The 22,131-nt window shown below is 42.0% G+C and overlaps 2 protein-coding genes across 3 annotated transcripts in view; both read left to right on the forward strand.

Annotated features, from left to right (window-relative positions):
• Window positions 1-7,615, forward strand: part of LOC109480419 (death-associated protein kinase 1-like) — a 14,248-nt gene extending 6,633 nt beyond the window's left edge. Inside the window, exons 7-15 of the mRNA XM_019782609.1 lie at window positions 1,121-1,222; window positions 1,642-1,740; window positions 2,161-2,259; window positions 3,317-3,448; window positions 3,992-4,234; window positions 4,454-4,553; window positions 4,722-4,885; window positions 5,025-5,216; window positions 5,532-7,615. Coding sequence (XP_019638168.1) covers window positions 1,121-1,222; window positions 1,642-1,740; window positions 2,161-2,259; window positions 3,317-3,448; window positions 3,992-4,234; window positions 4,454-4,553; window positions 4,722-4,885; window positions 5,025-5,216; window positions 5,532-6,848 — 2,448 coding nt within the window. The 3' untranslated portion in view covers window positions 6,849-7,615. The remainder of the gene's footprint in view (window positions 1-1,120; window positions 1,223-1,641; window positions 1,741-2,160; window positions 2,260-3,316; window positions 3,449-3,991; window positions 4,235-4,453; window positions 4,554-4,721; window positions 4,886-5,024; window positions 5,217-5,531) is intronic.
• LOC109480482 (death-associated protein kinase 1-like) lies at window positions 3,012-21,826 on the forward strand. Of its 2 annotated transcripts, XM_019782680.1 has the most exons (12): window positions 9,100-9,208; window positions 10,933-11,054; window positions 12,196-12,291; window positions 14,642-14,740; window positions 15,162-15,254; window positions 15,676-15,774; window positions 16,762-16,897; window positions 17,517-17,686; window positions 17,893-17,992; window positions 18,666-18,829; window positions 18,970-19,161; window positions 19,481-21,826. In XM_019782680.1, the coding sequence occupies exons 2-12, from the start codon at window positions 10,944-10,946 to the stop codon at window positions 20,789-20,791; spliced, it is 2,571 nt and encodes an 856-aa protein (XP_019638239.1). In that variant the 5' UTR covers window positions 9,100-9,208; window positions 10,933-10,943; the 3' UTR covers window positions 20,792-21,826. The 2 variants fall into 2 exon arrangements, with proteins under 2 accessions (XP_019638238.1, XP_019638239.1); XM_019782679.1 differs by lacking the exons at window positions 9,100-9,208; window positions 10,933-11,054; window positions 12,196-12,291; ... (1 more) ...; window positions 15,162-15,254; window positions 15,676-15,774 and adding an exon at window positions 3,012-3,054 and having other exon boundaries at window positions 16,762-16,893; window positions 17,444-17,686.
• The last annotated feature ends 305 nt before the right edge of the window (window positions 21,827-22,131 follow it).

Here is a 22,131-nt window from a genome sequence, read left to right on the forward strand (position 1 = left end):
TCATTATTTTTGGTGTGTAGGTAGCTGAGAGAGAGATGTACATAATTGAATGCAAATTATGCAAATGAGGACTTTATTTGCATAATTAATGAGGAAATTCTATAATTACAGTGTTTTACGATATCTCGCGATCTGGACATGCTAGGGTCATGAAATTTTGATGGAAGTTAGCTCTCGTGCTGGGGAAGAAGTCTTATGAGTTTGGGCCCCCTAGCGACTTGTTCTGGAACTGCAGGGCACTTTCTGGCGAAATGTTTAAAAGCCAATAAGTCCAGACAGGAACAACATATTTTCATTATTTTTGGTGTGTAGGTAGCTGAGAGAGAGATGTACATAATTGAATGCAAATTATGCAAATGAGGACTTTATTTGCATAATTAATGAGGAAATTCTATAAGTACAGTGTTTTACATTATACTACTTACATACATGTAATGTATGTAACCTATGGCAGGCGGAACTTCAACAGATACTAATTATGCAAATGATGACCTAATTTGCATAATTAATGCGAAAATTCTATGGTTTCGTAATGGTGAATGATGAGACATCTGTAAGTTAATCAAAATTTAACATACATCACGATGCATATATCATGTTAATGCAGAGGTCATTTGCACAATTAAAGAAGAAATTTACATTTACATATCAAGATCATATTTCATGGAGGTATGAAGTCTCGGAATTCTAGTTGGATATGGAACTTCATAGTGCTATAGTTATGCACACATGTACACATAGTTATTTCCATAGCTATGAGAGAAAGGAAGACCAATGAGAAGTTTGCTTGCATATTCTGGGATTGATTTGTGATACAATGTCCATAGGAACAACTTAGTTAGACAAATGTATATCATATATCGTTATCTGATATATGACATGATTCATGCAACAAGGCTAATCGCACAAACCTTTGTATAAATTGGCAACTATCAACACACAAACCTGATACTGCTGAGGAAAAAAATATATAGTATAAATTGACCACTATTAACACAAACCTTATATTGATTAGGAGAAATGTACGTGTACGTCACCACATACTGTTTCTTATATAATGTGATAACTGTTGTCCGTGATGAACCCATCCCAACTGACCCTGACATTCCTCCCTGTACAGGACCAGGACACACCTTTGCATAGGGCTGCTGAAAAGGGCCACACCGGGACTTGTGAGCTTCTGATCCGTCATGGGGCAGAAGCCGTGACGGCGAGGAATGAGGTATGGTTTTTATGTTTCGGACGGACCTTACTGGGTAATACTGGTTACTTGGATATGGAACTTTACAGTGCTATATGAACTACATGTACACATAGTTATTTCCATAGCTATGAGAGAAAGGAAAACCGATATGAAGTTTGTTTGCACATTCTGGGATCGATCAGTTGTGATACAATCCCTGTAGGAACAACCTAGTTAGAAAAATGTATATTATGTATCGTTATCTGATATATGACATAATTTATGCGACAAGGCTAATTGCACAAATTTCTAGAAATTGACCACTATTAATACACAAACCTCATATTGATGAGGAGAAATGTACGTGTACGTCACCTCATACTGTTTCTGACATAATGTGATATCTGTCGTTCGTGAGGAATCCATCCCTGCTGACCCTGATATTCCTCCCTGTACAGTACCAGAACACACCTTTGCATTGGGCTGCTCTTCGGGGCCACACCGGGACTTGTGAGCTTCTGATCCGTCATGGGGCAGACGTCACGGCGAGGGATAAGGTATGGTTTTTATGTTTCAGACGGACCTTACTGGTTACTGCTTAATTGGATATGGAACTTCATATAGTGCTATAGTTATGCACACATGTACACATAGTTATTTCCATAGCTATGAGAGAAAGGAAGACCAATGAGAAGTTTGTTTGTACATTCTGGGATCGATTTGTGATACAATTTCCATAGGGACAACTTAGTTAGACAAATGTATATCATATATCGTTATCTGATATATGACGTAATTTATGCGACAGGGCTAATTGCACAAACCTTTGTATAAATTGACCACTATTAATACACAAACCTCATATTGATGAGAATAAATGTACGTGTACGTCACCACATACTGTTTCTTATATAATGTGATAACTGTTGTCCGTGTTGATCCCATCCCTACTGACCCTGATATTCCTCCCTGGGCAGGACCAGAACACACCTTTGCATGATGCTGCTGCTGGGGGTCACACCGGGACTAATGAGCTTCTGATTCGTCATGGGGCAGACGTGACGGCCAGGAATGAGGTATGGTTTTTGTTTCAGTCGGACCTTACTGGATACTGCTTAATTGGATATGGAACTTTATAGTGCTATGTTAACTACATGTACACATAGTTATTTCCATAGCTATGAGAGGAAGGAAAAACAAGGTGAAGTTTGCTCGTGATTCAATGAGCTGGAATCAATTTGTGCACACACGTTTCTTTATCTATTTTTACTAGAAACAGCCATAATAAGTACGTTCCACGCCCCTTTTCTACAAGTATCTGGTAAAGACAAGCTAAGCTGCTTCAATAGAACAAGTTAGAGAAATGTTATGTTATATTGCATTGTATGATATATGATGAGGGATGATTTGCCACAATATTCATACGGTGTGATATAGCCAACCGCAGTCGCGTGACTGCGAAGCTCCTGTTTTATATATATCGACTGACGGTTTTACTTGTCGGTCAATTCAGATTGTACCAACCTGGTGGGAACAGTCTGGTGGGAAAGTCAAGTACATATATGGGTGTGTGTGTGTGTACTGAACTGATTATGTGCCCATAATGCTGATTACACAGACCTATGCATAAATTGGCCTATAAATGCAAAAACAAATCTATTTGCAATAATTGAGGGGGGTGTACCGTAACTAGAAACAAACAAAACAAAAACCGTTACAAAACTAAAAAAGCGTTCAACAATATAAAGTGTATACGTGTAGACCGGGAGTGTAAGTGTAACGCAATACCTCACGTGCACGCCACATTGCACTTACAGGATGGGAAGACTCCGTTAAGTATTGTCAATCCACAGACTCGGCGTAAACTGAAGGTAGGCAAACTTCCCGTTGACTTATGGACGTTTTGTTTTACATAAAGATCCAAACAAGTCTCATGATTGAATGTTCATTATAGTGAAAACAAGTTGGTATCATTTTCTAGCCTGGAGTCCAGCCTTGTTAGCTTTAGTCTGCTCCCCAAGCTAACAAGGCTGGATCAAGGCTAATCATTTTCTGCTCCTTTCATTATTAACTTTAAGGTTCTGCTAGAGGTTACACCCCATTGTTTGCATTTTGTTTCCTTTCGGAATCAAGGACGCGGTGCAGGAAAGGTCGTTCCACGAGCTGCTGCAGAAGTCTGGCGGAGTGAAGACCGACAGGTGTAAGACGTTCGTGTTTGGGATGGCGGGAACGGGAAAGTCAACACTGAAGATAAGTCTGATAAGAGTACGTAAAAGCCCCCTTGCTTCCTCAATCTTACCAAGGTCACTTTATGCATGATGATGTGATAAAAAGAAATAAATACTAGATTCCCTATTTAGAGAGTAGGCAAAGTTTAAGCAATTATAATGAATGAATGAATGAATAAAATACCTTTCTTGTACGTTTGCGCTCGTCCAATCTAATTACAGGTCATGTCCTAACAAGAATTGATTACAGTCATATCTTACTTAAACTTTGTAGACTATTCTGATCTACTATTTACAGCTTCAATTTCTTCTCGCTGTTGTAGATGTACGAACATATGGAGCTAATGATACATATACATGGTTCAAGTTTCATAAGGAATATGAAATTTTCTGACAACTTATCTTTCATATAAGTAGTGCTATATTATGTGCAATCTACTACAAAATGACACTCATCCTCAATTTTTTTCTAAATTACAAAGTTGGCAAATCATTTGTTGTAGAGGATCTAAGAATGCGGTTATTTCTGCCTTTTCAATTTGGAATTTGTGAGAACTAATGACTAAATGCTGTCCAACAGGGCCTCGTTCCTGCTTTGCTCCAAGCATGGAGTAAATCATCGTCAGCCGAGGAGCCTCACGACCCCACCCCAGGGGTGGATGTTGGGACGTTCCATATTCCGGGGGTGGGGGAGGTCAGCCTGTGGGATTTTGCTGGTCAGTCGGAGTACGCGGTGACCCACAGTATGTTCATGGATGCAGAGAACACCATCTTCATTGTGCTGTACAACATCGAGCACGACACTGAGACACAAGAAAAGCAGGTACATTTACAGCCACGAGAACAAACGATATGTACCGTTATAGTATTCAAAGTTGCAACGCATTTAGAACCTTTTTATGTTTGACATACATGTATTTGCCTATGTTCTGTGTCATAGTCTGCGTCAAAGTCAAGGCCGATTTACAAATGTTGTCGACCTTTTCTGACATCATCTAGGCAGCTATGATATGGGAATCGATTATCAAATGTTTCCCTGCAGGTTCACTGGTGGCTTTGCTTCATCAAGTCCTGCAACCCAAACCGGCAGCCTGACGTCATCTTAGTGGCCAGCCATGGAGACAAAGTGTCACCCAACACAGGTAAATAGAATTGTCTGTAAGGGCATAGGAAAGCAATCTTCTAGAAACTGGTGTTCTACACATGCTCCTCAGCAGAGGGATCGTTGTAATGGGTTTGTCATGACAGAAATGAAACTAATACAGGTTTTAACTTTTGTTGCAACGTTCCGCTTTGATATAAACATTTAGGAAAACGCCGAGCTGCCCAACTTCTGCAGCTAATGACGTCAGAGTTCAACGATCACCTCCGTATCTCAGACGAAGTGATCCTGATGAACTGTAAGGAGACCAGAACACCTGAGATGGACCGACTGAAGAAACTGCTCGCTAAGATGAAAACGAGTATGTTGGAGGTAAGTATCTGCAATAAGGCTATAGTGGCTGATATATGAAAATGGTCAAATATAAAACAAATATGTGAGGCTTTTAGAAACATGATGATAAAGTACACCCACCATTAAAATGGTTTATTTGCATTTACAAATTGCACAGCACCAACGGAAGATGCCCAAGCTGTGCGCAGAAATCACCAAGCAGCTGCCCAGCTGGTGCCAGAAGAAGTGCAGCCCGAAGTGTCCTGTCCTGAGGTGGCCAGGCTACCTGGACGCAGTCAAAGAGATCGACCCTCATGTGGATGAGGACTTCCTGCGGGAGTCTACACGGTATCTGGACCATCTCGGGGAGGTAGGCTGCCCCTCCTTGTTATGTTCAGCTGTTAGAAGAATAGCTGGTTCTTCAATCTTGAAACTGAAGAAAAAGTTGAGATCTGTTCGCAAGAATATTTTCCACATAACTCGTAGATCGATATGCCCCCAAATTATTTCACTACGCACTATCTTGTCCAGTTTGCTCCAACCACTTCCATAAACAATTGGACTCGATGTTGATGTTGCGGCTTATATTGTAATGACTAATACTTACGAAATGATATCCCATACATGAAAGCGCACTAATGGATTTGACTTAATATGCTGATTGTGACTCAAGATTGTGTTACAGATCATTTTCATCTGTCCGAGTTCTTCTGATCCCATCATTGTCCTGAAGCCCAACTGGCTCTGCACAGACGTCATCGGTCCAATGATGGCACCGGTCAACTTCCCCATTCCCCGCCTGGAGGGAACGAGCGAAGACTACGTCACCAGGGAGGAGATCAAGCGCGTTTTCCAAGACGTTGCTGACGTGGATCTCCTCATCACTCTGCTGCAAGAGTTCCAGCTCTGCCACTCCTATGACGGACAGACCTTCATCTTCCCAGGGCTGCTGACGCAAACCATGCCTGCTGACAAGTGGCAACCAACATCTGCACATGAGCCAAAGGTGGTCTACTTCGGGAAGCAAGTCCAGTGTGCCGACTCCACTGACATGTTCTCCTCCGGGTTCTTCCCCCAAGTGCAGACCCGCCTGATGAGAGAGCAGGAGAATCGCCCGCGGCTGTGGAGAGATGGCGCCAAGTGTGTGGACGGGGATGTGGAAGGTCTGATCAAACTCTCTCCGGACGGCCGTACAGTCAACATCTGTGTCCGGAGTGTACAAGGTGACAAGGAGCAGTGTGGCAAGATGCTGCAGCAGCTGGAGAACATCATCGCTGAGGTGCTGGAAGAAAGCAGCCCAGGAACAGGCACGGTCGAGAAGGTGCTCAGCGCTCGTGCACTGAAGGAACACAGGGAGGAATTCTACTCCTACGGCATGGAGGAGATCAGCAAGGCAGCAGCCGAGGGCGGTAGAATCGTCCACCCCATCCTCGGGTTCACAGAACAGGTCAGTGACCTGCTGTACGTGGAGACCCCGCTCACCAGGAACCGCCCAGAACTGGTCCAGGCCTTGCGGCACGTGGAGCCAATCCTGGACCACTTGCAGGCACGTGACATCCTGACTGTGGAGGAATGTGACGTCATCAGGGCCAACGCCACGCCCCAGGACCGCGCACGTGCGCTGCTGGACACCGTGGGGAGGAAGGGAGAAGACGCACTCCGGGTGTTCCAGTCCGTCCTGGGGGAGGTTGACGCCCGTGCAGCAGACATGCTCATGGCCACACGGCAGGCTGATGAGGTACAGGACAGAGAGGACCATCTGACCAGACACCGTCCTGAGCTGGTGCAGGCTTTGAGGCACGTGGAACCGGTCCTGGACCACCTGCAGGTCATGGAGGTCCTCAGCACCGAGGAGTGTGACGTCATCAGGGCCAAAGGCACGCCCCAGGACCGCGCACGCGCACTGCTGGACATCGTGGGAACTAAGGGAGGAGACGCGCGTCAGGTGTTCAAGGTCGTCCTGGAAGAGGTGCACCCGGAGGCGGCGGAAATGATGGAGTAAACTTGAAGGACTTGAACTTACTTAACGTGCTAGTGACAAACATCTACATTTGTGTCACATGTGACATAGAAAACTGGGTAATACTGACATGCATGTGTTTAGTTTTTGGAACATGATATTTGTTTCCGACTTTTTTTCAATATTTGATTGTCAGGAGTTCAGGATCCTACTTCTTTCTGCAAATTAGTGCCACTACCTTGTGACTGTGTTACAGTCAGACATTGCCTTTTCTGTTGTGGCATGGATACTGTTTTAATTTTGTGTGCAAAGCTACTCACTGCAATAAGAAGGTAAATAGCAGTTCGTTAGGCTGAAGTTACTGAAAAACCTCTGTTTCTTTTTAATTCTTAAACTTGACGTCGAAAAAAGTTTCTGGCGATTCTTTGCATCTGCTCCAACTTAACATTATTACTAAACGACTGGAGTAAAGAGACAGCTGCTGAGAACTGAATGAATGTATATTAACTACTGATCTTTTCATAATGCAATCCTGTATAAATAATTTGACTGAGTACATTTAATGTAACAATGGGACCTGTGATGATTGAAATCTATGACATCATCAATTACATTGTATAAATATCTTTTGCAATCTGCTGTTTTGCTATCATGTAAGTGTATTGGCCACAAAGAACGGGAAATCTGCTTCCCGACATTTTGAGGCATTAACAGGAATCATCATTAGCGTGGGACATAAGGGGAACATGCAATAATGCCACAGTAAAATGATAATATGCGAATAATGCTTATAGCTAGCATTACGTATACCGGATAACCATATACATTGTACTAGTAATAAACTTGTGCAATTCAAGGCCATTTCTGTACTTCTTTGCGCAAGGGACTGGGCAGTCTACTAGAGATAGAAATTTTCTCTAAATTTGACGTCAGTTAGACAAGTAATAAACAGAATTATGCTTTTTATTTTATATCTCTCTTTAAAGTAATTGTCTTTTCCTGTTTTTTATAAAGGCCTATAAAACCACTTTTCCCGCCTGGATCTTAACCCATCGTACCTTAGATGCTCAGGAGACATCAATGTATGATTTTCTGGTACTCGGTAGCTACTAGCAGGTAAAGTGTTGGCATGGTTTCTCCTCCGGGACTATGCTTACATGATTTGAGTAGGTACATTGCCATGAAACATTGGAACGTGTTATCAATGTGCAATGATTGTCACATATGGCATCATCGTATTTTACATTGTTTAGATGTCTTTTGCAATCGGCTGTTCTGCTGTCAAGTAACTCTGTCACAAAGGATGGGAAATCAACTTTTTGAGGCGTAAGCGGAACAGTCTATTATGCAGATAGAACTTTTTTCTAATTTTGCCGTACGTTAGACCAGTGATATTATAGTTGTGCTGCTTTATTTCACATCTAAATATATGTCTATTTGCCTACTATCATATCCATGAAGGCCCATATAACCACTTTGTCGCACCTGTAACTTTCCGAATCGTACCATAAATGATCAAAAGGTGGGCTAGGTATTTCCTTCTGGACTATGTATAAATGATTTGACTGGGTACATTCCAATTGCAATGTAAAACGGTACGTGTTATCAATATTCAGTGATTCTCATATAAGATGACATTATCTATTACAGAGTAGAAATGCCTCCTGCAATCTGTTTTTCTTCTATCAAGGACTTTGGCTGCGCGGCACGAGTGGCAAATCCAATAATGGCATAGTAAAATGATGATATGCGAATGATGCTTATAGCGTGAGACACAATGAGTACTAGCCATAAACAAGGGAAATTCCAAGTCATTTTTGTACTTCTGACTTATTTGCGTAATTGAGAAAGAAATGCAAAACAAAGCTAAGCAACAACATTAAAAAAATAAACCAAATGTTGAAACCTGCATTAAATGTGGAGGTTTAAGTTTACCAAATGACACGAATACAAAGTCTTCAATCTGGCGCAACTGTGCATGCTTAGTGGTGCGATAGTCAGCAATGCTGGAACCTTGGTTCGTGGATCTCTTACTAAATTCAATACATTCAAACTTGATCCGTTCCTTGTAATAGTTTGGTCACGCTATCGGTTAAGCAATACCACACAGGGAATCGCACGAACAGTTGCCTGACCCACCACGACATTTGGTAACAGCACGTATTACACCTGGGTTTACGGTTCAATGGACCACCAACACGGAACAGGTAACAGAAGGTCGCGGTGTTCGGTTACACCTGTTTGCCCCACGTCCTGTCATCGGTACAATGACGTCATTGTTTCCTGCCAAGGTGGTACGCGGCTGTCCGCCATGTTGGGACGTTTGCTCTTCTGGTTCAAGTTAGAGGTTTCACCAGCACCAGGGATCCCAGAAACAACTGTCTGATCCACTATAGCTGCAGGTAGGGTGAAAAATTTCGGGGGTTGACATGTCTAAGTGACTCATTGATTACAAAGTTATAGGAAGTACACCTGATGTTTTCAAGGCAATCTACCATAACGGCGGTTAGCAGCGTTCTTGTTGTGGATGTGTGGACAAGAAAACATTAACTTTTGTGACTTTGTTTTTAAGCATATTAATTAAGGTGTTATGAAGGACATCGTTTCGGCACGCTAGTTGGACTCTAGTTTGACTCTATTTATTCGGCACGCTAGTTGGTAATCCATTTTGATTACTACTGTAGCGTATAAGTATAGCAGGCGTCTGTTGTGAACAAAGGGGAACCTTGAGAACATATAGAAAACAGTACGTTGTGACCCAAACTGGGAATTTTAGCAACATACAATTAAATCAGCCCAGACATGCTGTGATTACATGTCAGTATAGGTAGCCGGGCCCGGAAGACTATCTCAAAAGGTATTTTTTTCGCTCAAAAGAACATACATTTCCGTCTATAGGGAGTGGAGATAACGTGTTTAGAAACTAAATCTAAACGGTAGTTCGTACATATATACATACAGGAACTTGTAGCTTAGTACTTACTAATTATGTAATGGTTAATTACATTATTAAAAAGGATGGTATGTTTCTTCCATGACAATGAAGGTATTGTTACCTAATTCTATGATATAGCTTCAATGCACTTGTGCGTTATGACAGAGGAAATTTAACAGATACCAATTGTATAGCTCTTGTGCTGGGGATAAAGTGACATGAGTTTAAGCTCCCTAGCTGCTTGCTCTGGAACTGCAGGGGCATTTGTTGAAAAATGTTTAAAGGAGAATAACTTAAGAACCGATGGATGGATTGTCATGATTTTTGGTATGTAGGTAGCTCTGAAGCTCTGATGCAGTGCCAAGGTCAGCCTCCAGGAGGCCCATATTTGACCTTGACCTTTGTTTTTCTACGATCTACCAACATACCAAATATCCTCACAATCCATAAAGGCGTTCCGAAGTTATGCTGACTACAAATGTGCGGAAACACAAACACACACATACACATACACACACACACAGACACACACACAGACGCGCCAAAAACAATACCTTCATTTTTCATAGAGGTAATTGATAACAAGCCACAAAGGCTTATAAGGTAGCCAGTCTAAAGGTGCTGTTGTCCGATCATATTTACCAGTTAGACTGTGTTTACATGTCTGGCCGTAAGACTAGTGCAATGACTGATAATCTGCACGGCCATCTGATCTGTGAAATATAATGATAAATCTCAGAAGGTAGTCAACTTTTTTTCTATTCACTCGAAGGAATTCGATATAGGGAAATTCAATCGTAAATCTCCGCAATAAAACTCCGAAAATTATCGCGTTACTTCTAAGTCTAAAGTACCAGAGTAAGTGCACTTAGTTAATGCTGCTGAATGAGATTGCTTTAAATCTGTATCTCAGACACCCTAGTGTTAACTGTACTTGAGCTTTACATAATGATATTTATAACTTTGTGTGTACTACTAGCGTAATTTAATTACTTATATACAAGAGGCAACGAGAACATGTATCCGTGAAGCTCTGTGGTTTCTCGATATAAAACAAATATACAAAACAAATGCTGCTGAAAACAACATAGGACATTTATTTGTTCAGAAATATTCTGGTTGAATGGCTATTTGATAAATGCTATAAACAAAACATACAAAACATTATTTGTTCCATGTCGCCCCCTGCAGGTAGTGAGGAAATGGACCTGGACACGTTCTTCACGGCTGTGGAGGAAGGTGACGTGCAGACTGTGAGGAGGGGACTGGACGCTGGGGTGGACGTTAGGGCCAAGAGAGAATGGCGCATCTGGGTAAGCAAACTGTTCGTGCAAAGTTACAGAGAGACTTTAATTCGAAGATGTTCCCGTCTGTTTCTGTACATCAAACATTCCCGTTACACATTTCTGTTTTACATATCAACAAGAGTTCCGAGATCTCATACCTCCATGAAATATGGGCTTCATATGTAAATGTAAATTTCTTCTTTAATTACGCAAATGACCTCTGCATTAACATAATATATGCATCGTGATGTTAACTTTTGATTAACTTAAACATGTCACAAGTATGACATTCCCATCATTCACTATTGAGAAATCATAGATTTTTTTGCATTAATTATGCAAATTAGGTCATCATTTGCATAATTAGTATCTGTTGATGTTCCATCTGACATTCAAACCGGAAGTTCTGCTGCAGTACCAAGGTCATCCACCAGGAGGCCCATATTTGACCTTGACCTTTGCCTTCCTAAGACTTATCAGCATACCAAATATCATAACAATCCATAAAGGCGTTATGAAGTTATGCTGACTACAAAGTTGCGGAAACACACACAGACACACACACAGACACACACACACACACACAGACGCCGCCAAAAACAATACCTCCATTTTTCATGGAGGTAAATATTCATTAAGTGGTGCCGTTGATATATAACCCCACCGAGCCAGCGACAATAGGGAGCCGGCGGTATTACACGACGGAGGAATGCACCCAGACTAGTTGATATATATATATATATAGCCATTTTGCTCGAGTATAGCACCTTTGTATGCTGTATTGTTTAAATGTTGCAAAACGAAGCAAGCAACAGAGAATGATGAGCACACACTGATACAGTCAATCAGGAACATTGTCTAATTTAAAAAGGAAAATAAACCTAACTATCGTAAACCGTTGGTGTCAAGCAAACTAATAACAAAAGAGTGATGCTTCTCGTTTGATTTGATTTATTAAAGTATTATATATAGCTATTATAAAAGGGCTCGCTCCGGTAACGGGACAAAAGCGGTATGTGGACAAAACTAAGAACACTACATACATATCATCCTGCATATTTTCTTTCAGTAAGAAAACTGTTGTTAAGTTGTGTCATTTTGAGTGAATGTATGGCTTGTGGAGTGGCTTGGTAACCGGTTATTGTTTCCCGACTGTTGTTCTATCCAGGAGCGAACATCCCTGCATGTGGCCAGCAGGTCCGGGCAGACTGCAGTAGCAGAACTGTTGATCAAACACGGCGCTGATCTGGAGGCGAGGGACAGAGTAAGTAGAAATAGCTCTGTCTGCTCTCCTGACCTGAACCCTGCCAGGGTGACTCATGGTTCCCTTATGGTGTTTCTCTAACCATTCAGATTATGTTTTATAAAATTCAAATAGATAAGAAGTAAATTAGTCATGAGGTGTCATACAAAGTTTAGAAAGCGGAAGGCTTGTTTTTTTTGCACACATAAGAATGCGTATGCCATGGCACCCCACCTACAGAAACAGGTATTTAGATGTAGTCTAACATATATTTAGTCCACTATCATAGACGAAACCACGTGCACTGTTAACCACCTTGTTGTAATAAAACTAAAGCAAAACGTTTGTGCAAGGATTCATTATATTATACTACCACTGAGACTGAATTTCCTTCTCGGGGTCGGTCAGTCGGGTGTACCTTGTTTAGGGCACGGTCACATTTCCAAGCCGGGGCCCGGCCGGGTTGTTTGCGTGAACGAAAAAGAAACAATTTGTACAAAGAGTATTCACAAATAGTGCTCAAGGTTAATTTTCTAAAACTTTTTTTGTGTTTTGCTGTCTCATATCATAATTTTCGTTCCAAACGACTGCCCGGCCGGGCCCCGGGTTGGGAAATGTGACCGCGCCTTTAGTCAGGCTACCGTCCTACTTAGCTCAGCAGGAAGAGACGCAAGACGGTATTTTGAGTCGACTATCATTCTTTAATATCACACACGTATTCCCTTGTAATGTGATTGTAGTTTGGATCACTGCTATATCCTATATCATATTGCACAACATTACCTTGACTTATCCTATGGTAATTGAGTTTACTATTCATCAATCTAGTTGATACGTCTGGATCTGTACTTAATACTTAGGTTTGTCTCTCATACGTGGCACTAAGCTCTTGTTTTTGCTCTAACGAGTAAAATAAAATAAAATGAAAAACTTGAACCTGTCACGATATGGTGGGTTTATATCAAATGTGTAGCTGGAGATTCCTGGACCTGTTGGTGATCGACGGAACTTCACCTCGTACTGCGTCGCTGAGTGCACAAAGTTTATGCATAAATTGGTCCATCAACGTGAGGAAATCACCAGGATACAAGCTTCATTGGAACAACATAGATATACAAACGTATATCATATTACATTGCGTTACAAGACATGATTTATGTGACTAGGCTAATAGTACAAACCTTTGTATGAATTGGCCACTATCAACACACAAACCTCATATAATATTGCTGAGAATAAATGTACGTGTACGTCACCTCATACTGTTTCTTATATAATGTGATAACTGTCGTCCGTGAAGAATCCATCCCAACTGACCCTGACATTCCTCCCTGTACAGTGGCAGTACACGCCTTTGCATGATGCTGCTGCTGGGGGCCACACCGGGACTTGTGAGCTTCTGATTCGTCATGGGGCAGACGTGACGGCCAGGAATGAGGTATGGTTTTTTATGTTTCAGACGGACCTTACTGGATACTGCTTAATTGGATATGGAACTTTATAGTGCTCTATGAACTACATGTACACATAGTTATTTCCATAGCTATGAGAGAAAGGAAGACCAATGAGAAGTTTGCTTGTACATTCTGGGATCGATTTGTGATACAATCTCCATATAGGAACAACTTAGTTAGAAAAATGTATATCATATATCGTTATCTGATATATGACATGATTTATGTGACAAGGATAATTGCACAAACCTTTGTATAAATTGACCACTATTAATACACAAACCTCATATTGATGAGGAGAAATGTACGTGTACGTCACCACATACTGTTTCTTACATAATGTGATAACTGTCGTCCGTGAAGAACCCATCCCTGCTGACCCTGGCATTCCTCCCTGTACAGAACCAGAACACGCCTTTGCATAAGGCTGCTGGTGGGGGCCGCACCGGGACTTGTGAGCTTCTGATCCGTCATGGGGCAGACGTGACGGCCAGGAATGTGGTATGGTTTTTATGTTTCAAACGTACCTTACTGGTTACTCGTTACTTTGATATGGACCTTTACAGTGCTATATGAACAACATGTTTACACAGTTATTTCTATAGCTATGAAAGAAAAGAAAACCGATGTGAAGTTTGCTTGCACATTCTGAGTCGATTTGTGAAACAATCTCTATAGGAACAACATAGTTAGACAAATGAATATATCATATATCGTTATCTGATATATGACATGATTTATGCGACAAGGATAATTGCACAAACCTTTGTATAAATTGACCACTATTAATACACAAACCTTACATTGATGAGGAGAAATGTACGTGTACGTCACCTCATACTGTTTCTTACATAATGTGATAACTGTTGTCCGTGAAGAATCCATCCCTACTGACCCTGGCATTCCTCCCTGTACAGATCCAGAACACACCTTTGCATTATGCTGCTTCTGGAGGCCACACCGGGACTTGTGAGCTTCTGATTCGTCATGGGGCAGACGTGACGGCCAGGAATGACGTATGATTTTTATGTTTCAGGCGGACCTTACTGTATACTGCTTAATTGAATATTGAACTTTATAGTGCTATATATTAACTACATGTACACATAGTTATTTCCATAGCTATGAGAGAAAGGAAGACCAATGAGAAGTTTGCTTGTACATTCTGGGATCGATTTGTGATACAATCTCCATAGGAACAACCTAGTTAGAAAAATGTACATTATATATCGTTATCTGATATATGACATGATTTATGTCGCAAGGCTAATTGCACAAACCTTTGTATAAATTGGCTACTATCAACACAAATACCTCATATTGCTGAGGAGAAATGTACGTGTACGTCACCATACTGTTTCTTATATAATGTGACAACTGTTTTCCGTAAAGAACCCATCACTACTGACCCTGACATTCCTCCCTGTACAGATCCAGGACACACCTTTGCATTGGGCTGCTGATGTGGGCCACACCGGGACTTGTGAGCTTCTGATTCGTCATGGGGCAGACGTGACGGCCAGGAATGTGGTATGTTTTTATGTTTCAGACGGACCTTACTGGTTTCTGGATACTTGGATATGGAACTTGACAGTGCTATGTCCTATATGAACTACATGCATACACAGTCCTTTTCATAGCTATATGAGAGAAAGGAAAAGTTTGCTTGTACATTCTGGGATCGATTTCTGATACAATTTCCATAGGAACAACTTAGTTAGACAAATGTATATTATATATCGTTATCTGATATATGACATGATTTATGTGACAAGGATAATTGCACAAACCTTTGTATAAATTGACCACTATTAATACACAAACCTCATATTGATGAGGAGAAATGTACGTGTACGTCACCACATACTGTTTCTTACATAATGTGATGTCTGTTGTCCGTGAAGAATCCATCCCTACTGACCCTGACCTTCCTCGAATCCTCCCTGTACAGGCCGAGAACACACCTTTGCATTGGGCTGCTGGTGGGGGCCACACCGGGACTTGTGAGCTTCTGATCCGTCATGGGGCAGACGTGACGGCCAGGAATGTGGTATGGTTTTTATGTTTCAGGCGGACCTTACTGGATATTTGGATGAGTGACTTTAAATATTTACAGAGCTATATCAATACACAAGCAAAGTTCAGCTTGGATGGAAACAACGGTGTATGGAAACAACATCATACGTTCCACGCCAGTTCTCTACTTGTTAGATACAAGCAAAGTACTTGTTAAATACAAGGTTCAATGGAGAAAATTAGTCATGCAGGGAAATGTATGTTATATTGCATTGTATTATATATGATAATGCATGATAATTGCCACAATTCATACGGTGTGATATATAACCAGCCGCCGCCGCGCGACTGCGAAGCTCCATATCGACTGGCGCGCGGTTTTACTTGGTCAATTCAGATTATACCAAAGCAAACCTATAAATTATAACGTCAAGTTGAGAGTAGTTATATTTCGTTTGAATATCGTGAATTTACGATCAAATTATACAGATCGTTTCAGACATAGATATTCATTTATTTATTCACATGTTATATATAAGTATGTACCGAACTGATGATTTGCGCATATGCTGATTACACATTATAAATTGGCCTATAAATGCAAAAACATCTATTTGCAATGATTGAGGTTGATGTACTGTAATGTACGTGTGTACGTACGTCATCGAAACTAAAAGAAAACGTTCAACAATATAAATGTGTACATGTGTATACCGGGAGTGTAACACATCCCTCACATCTGCACTTACAGAATGGGAAGACTCCGTTAACCCTTGGCAACCGACAAACTCGGCGTGTCCTGAAGGTAAGCAAACTTCCCCTTGACTTATGAAATGGTTTGTTTTACATACAAATAAGTCTTATAATGGAATGTTAATTTATGTTGTTTATAGTAAAAACAAATTTTCTGCTCCTTACAAGTGTTAAGGTTCTGCTAGAGGTTGATACTTGAGAAAGGCCGACGCTCGAAAGTCACACCCCCATACGTTGTTTACATTTTGTTTCTTTTTGTTGAATCAAGGACGCGGTGCAAGAAAGGTCCTACCATGAGCTGCTGCAGAAGTCTGGCGGAGTGAAGATCGACAGGTGTAAGACGTTCGTGTTTGGAATGGCGGGAACGGGAAAGTCCACACTGAAGATTAGCTTTAAAAGAGTACGTAAAGCTTCCACATTCCATTGCTTCTCAACCTTACCAAGGTCAATTTATGCATGATGATATGATAAAAAGAAATAGATTCCCCAGACAGAGAGTACGCAAATTTAAGCCGAATGAATGAATGAATGAATGAATGAATGAATAAAACACCTTTCAATCTAATTACAGGCCATGACTTAACAAGAATTAATCACAGTCATATCATACTTAAACTTTGTATACTACTGTGATCTACTATTTACAGCTTCAACTTCTTCTCGCTGTTGTAGATGTACGAACATATGGAGCTAATAATGATACATGATTCAAGTTTCATAAGGAATACAATTTTTCAGAAAAAAACTTATCTTTTATAGAGGTATAGAGGGAATCTGTCTCATTTCTATATAATGTACAATCAACTACAAAATGACATTCATCCTCACTTTTTTCTAAGTACAAAGTTGCAAATGGCAAATCCTTTGCTGTAGAGGATCTAGGAATGCGGTTATGTTAGCATTTTCTATGTAGATTTTGTGTGAACTAATGACCAAATGCTGTCCAACAGGGCCTCGTCTCTGCTGTGCTCCAAGCATGGAGAAAATCATCGTCAGCCGAGGAGCCTCACGACCCCACCCCAGGGGTGGATGTTGGGACGTTCCATATTCCAGGGGTGGGGGAGGTCAGCCTGTGGGATTTTGCTGGGCAGTCGGAGTACGCGGTAACCCACAGTATGTTCATGGATGCAGAGAACACCATCTTCATTGTCCTGTACAACATCATGGTCGACACCGAGACACAAGAAAAACAGGTACAGTAACAGCCACGTGAACAAACGATATGTACCGTTATAGTATTCAAAGTTGCAAGGCGTTTAGGACATATTTGCCTATGTTCTGTGTCATAGTCATAGTTTGCGTCAAAGTCAAGGCCAATGTTGACAAATGATGTCGACCTTTTCTGATATCATCTAGGCAGCTAATATATGGGAACCGATTATCAAATGTTTCCCTGCAGGTCCACTGGTGGCTTTGCTTCATCAAGTCCTGCAACCCAAACCGCCAGCCTGACGTCATCTTAGTGGCCAGCCATGCGGACAAAGTGTCACTCAACACAGGTAAATACAATAGTCTGATGATCGAAAGATCTAGGTGGGAACTATTTCTTGTGCTACACAAAAAAGTTCAATCACGTAACTACCAACACGTGGCGGGGTCGTGTGGCGTAGCGGCAGAGTGCTCAACTCGGAACCAAGATGCCCCGGGTTCGAGTCCTGACATGCCACCGATCTTGTGCCCATGGGAAAGGCACTTTACACCACTTTCCCCACTTAACTCAAGCGAAATTAGTATTGTCTGTCCAGTATTCGTTTCTATGTGCGGGACACAATACCAGCAATAGCTACCTCTGTGCTAAGTGTATTGCATTGTTGCAATTTCAATAAAATAAAATAAAATAAAATAAACAAAATAAAATAAAATAGAATAAGATAAAAATAAAATAAGCACTGATTTGATTTGATTTGATTTATTGAAATTGCAACATTGCTGCGTCCCGTTCCTGGTGTTGCGTCCCGCACATAGAATCAAATACTGGACAGAAAATACTCATTTTCACTTGAGTCTAGTGGGGAAAGTCGTGTAAAGTGCCTTTCCCAAGGGCAAAAAATCGGTGGCAGGTCAGGACTCGAACCCAGGACCTCTTGATTCCGAGTCGCGCACACTGACGTTGCGCCACACGACCCAACATTTAATAGCCTACCGTACGTTCCATTTGATACGAACATGTAGGGAAACGCCGAGCTGCCCAACTTTTGCAACTAATGACGTCAGAGTTCAAGGACCACCTCCGTATCTCAGACGAAGTGTTCCTGATGAACTGTAAGGAAACCAGAACACCTGAGATGGACCGACTCAAGAAACTGCTGGCTAAGATGAAGACGGCCATGTTGGAAGTAAGTGTCTGTAATATTATAGGCTACAGCGGCTGATGCACGATAATGCTCAATACAAACAAATATATGAGGCTTACAAAGTACATCGTTAATTTCAAGAAGAATCTAAAATGATTCATTTCTTTTTATACATTGCACAGCACCAACGGAAGATGCCCAAGCTGTGCGCAAAAATCATGAAGCAGCTGCCCAGCTGGTGCCAGACGAAGTGCAGCCCGAAGTGTCCTGTACTGAGGTGGCCAGACTACCTGGACGCAGTCAAAGAGATCGACCCACATGTGGATGAGGACTTCCTACGGGAGTCTACACGGTATCTGGACCATCTCGGGGAGGTAGGCTGCCCCTCCTTGTTCAGCTGTTAGAAGAATAGCTGGTTCTTCAATCTTGAAACTGAAGAAAAAGTTGAGATCTGTTCGCAAGAATATTTTCTACAAAACTCGTAGATCGTTTTATGCGGACAAATCATTTTACTTAACGCTATCTTGTCCAGTTTGATCCAACCCACTTCCATAAACGTAAACCATTGGACAAGATGTTGATGTTGCGTCTTATATTGTAATGACTCATACTTATGAAATGATATCCCATGCATGTAAGCGCAATAATGGATTTGACTCAATATGCTGATTGTGACTCAAGATTGTGTTACAGATCATCTTCATCTGTCCGAGTTCTTCTGATCCCATCATTGTCCTGAAGCCCAACTGGCTCTGCACAGACGTCATCGGTCCAATGATGGCACCAGTCAACTTCCCCATTCCCCGCCCGGAGAGAACAAGCGAAGACTACGTCACCAGGGAGGAGATCGAGCGCGTCTTCCAAGACGTTGCTGACGTGGATCTCCTCATCACTCTGCTGCAAGAGTTCCAGCTCTGCCACTCCTATGACGGACAGACCTTCATCTTCCCAGGGCTGCTGACACAAACCATGCCTGCTGACAAGTGGCAACCAACGCCTGAGCCAAAGGTGGTCTACTTTGGGAAGCAAGTCCAGTGTGCCGACTCCACTGACATGTTCTCCTCCGGGTTCTTCCCCCGAGTGCAGACCCGCCTGATGAGGGAGCAGGAGAATCGCCCGCTGCTGTGGAGAGATGGTGTCAAGTGTGTGGACGGGGATGTGGAAGGTCTGATCAAACTCTCTCCGGACGGCCGTACAGTCAACATCTGTGTCCGGAGTGTGCAGGGTGACAAGGAGCAGTGTGGCAAGATGCTGCAGCAGCTGGAGAACATCATCGCTGAGGTGCTGGAAGAAAGCAGCCCAGGGACAGGCACAGTCGAGAAGGTGCTCAGCGCTCGTGCACTGAAGGAACACAGGGAGGAATTCTACTCCTACGGCATGGAGGAGATCAGCAAGGCAGCAGCAGAGGGCGGTAGAATCGTCCACCCCATCCTCGGGTTCACAGAACAGGTCAGTGACCTGCTGTACGTGGAGACCCCGCTCACCAGGAACCGCCCAGAACTGGTCCAGGCCTTGCGGCACGTGGAGCCAATCCTGGACCACCTGCAGGCACGTGACATCCTGACTGTGGAGGAATGTGACGTCATCAGGGCCAACGCCACGCCCCAGCATCGCGCACGCGCACTGCTGGACACCGTGGGGAGGAAGGGAGAAGACGCAGTCCAGGTGTTCCAGTCCGTCCTGGGGGAGGTTGACGCCCGTGCAGCAGACATGCTGATGGCCACACGGCAGGCCGATGAGGTACAAGACAAAGAAGACCAGCTGACTAGACACCGTCCTGAGCTGGTACAGGCCCTGAGGCACGTGGAACCGGTCCTGGACCACCTGCAGGCCACGGAGGTTCTCAGCACCGAGGAGTGTGACGTCATCAGGGCCAACGCCACGCCCCAGGACCGCGCACGCGCACTGCTGGACACCGTGGGAACTAAGGGAGGAGACGCACGTCAGGTGTTCAAGGTCGTCCTGGAAGAGGTGAACCCGGAGGCGGCGGAAATGTTGGAGTAAATTTGGACTTAAAGGCTTGCTCAGAACTTACTTAACGTGCTTGTGCTAAACATCTAAATTTGTGTCATTTGTGACATAGAAAACTGTGTGATACTGACATGTGCGTTTTTGTTCTTAGCACATAATATTTGTTTTCCTTAATCATTGTTGATATCGGAGTGTCAGGAGTTCAGGACCCTACTTAGCCGACTACTTTCTGCTTGTGGCAGCGTTGCTTTCAAACACTGGCGTTCCTATTTGTGCATAGCTACTCACTACAAGCCGGAGGCGGAAAAATGCGAAGTTCAATTTATTCCAGAGCCCTTGTATGTGCAAAGCTCCTAGCAAGTAGCAAAACAAACATTTAATAATACATGTATGTGCTTAAGAATGAGCCAAAAGGTAGATGTTTCATGTATGGATATCCTTTATTTTGTTCAGATCGGAATACCAGAATCAGACTATTTGCTTCTTGCGTGTATTATAGAGATAATTCTTCTTTATCTGATGCCAGTTGCAATTATAACAGTTTTGGCGATATTTGCAATAAGTGAAAACACACTTTTACTAACTGTCATGTTAGACCAGAAGCACTATAAAATCAATACAGTAAACGTTAAAACGGTTCTTTCACCGCTCACGCTCTCAAAGCACATCTTTTAACAAGGACATGATTGCTTTTAAGAAAGTCGTAGCAGCTGGAAATAAAATATAATTGTCTACAATATGGAAAGGTTTCAATGATTATCATTTTAATATAGGTTTGATCATTAAAGATCATTAAAAATACTACAAAAGTGCACAATGTGGGTAACTCTCACTGATTATCATGTGAGCATATTTGACTTCTGAGCTATGAGTAGAAACATCAGGTAAATGAACAAGATTTGTTCTGAATGTAAACTTCTTGTGTTGGGTTAACGTTTTGTGAATACTTCCTCATAGATGTTCAACAAAACACCTGTAGTCAATACAAAATAAAATACATAGACGAAGTATAAAGACATTCCTTCAATGTACGGATTTGAAATGAAACATATGATCAAAGGATATTGCAAAGTCAACATGAAGTTAGCATTAAATGCCTTCATTACAAAATATTTATATCATAATTTTTTATTTGTCTAATATATAACAGCACATTGGTCTCAAGATTCAAAAAGAGTAAGCTTCATCAATATGAACAGATACACAATAATATAAGTAGCAATATTTCTACATATCACCTCAAGATTCAAAAAGAGTAAGCTTAATCAATATGAACAGATACACAATAATATGAGTCACAATATTTCTACATATCACAACATGGACTGCAGATACTGATACAGCTGGTTCATACTCTATATACAAAACAAGAC

Source organism: Branchiostoma belcheri, unplaced genomic scaffold (assembly GCF_001625305.1).
Source record: "Branchiostoma belcheri isolate BF01 breed outbred unplaced genomic scaffold, Haploidv18h27 scaffold51, whole genome shotgun sequence".
NCBI classification, from domain to species: domain Eukaryota; kingdom Metazoa; phylum Chordata; class Leptocardii; order Amphioxiformes; family Branchiostomatidae; genus Branchiostoma; species Branchiostoma belcheri.

Excerpts from the sequence above, each read along its gene's own strand:
- LOC109480482 (XM_019782680.1), top strand. The coding sequence starts at position 10,944 with ATGGACCTGGACACGTTCTTCACGGCTGTGGAGGAAGGTGACGTGCAG. Across the intron at positions 14,741-15,161 it reads ACGTGACGGCCAGGAATGAC|GACACACCTTTGCATTGGGC; the intron begins GTATGATTTTTA and ends GTACAGATCCAG. Across the intron at positions 15,255-15,675 it reads ACGTGACGGCCAGGAATGTG|GCCGAGAACACACCTTTGCA; the intron begins GTATGTTTTTAT and ends CTCCCTGTACAG.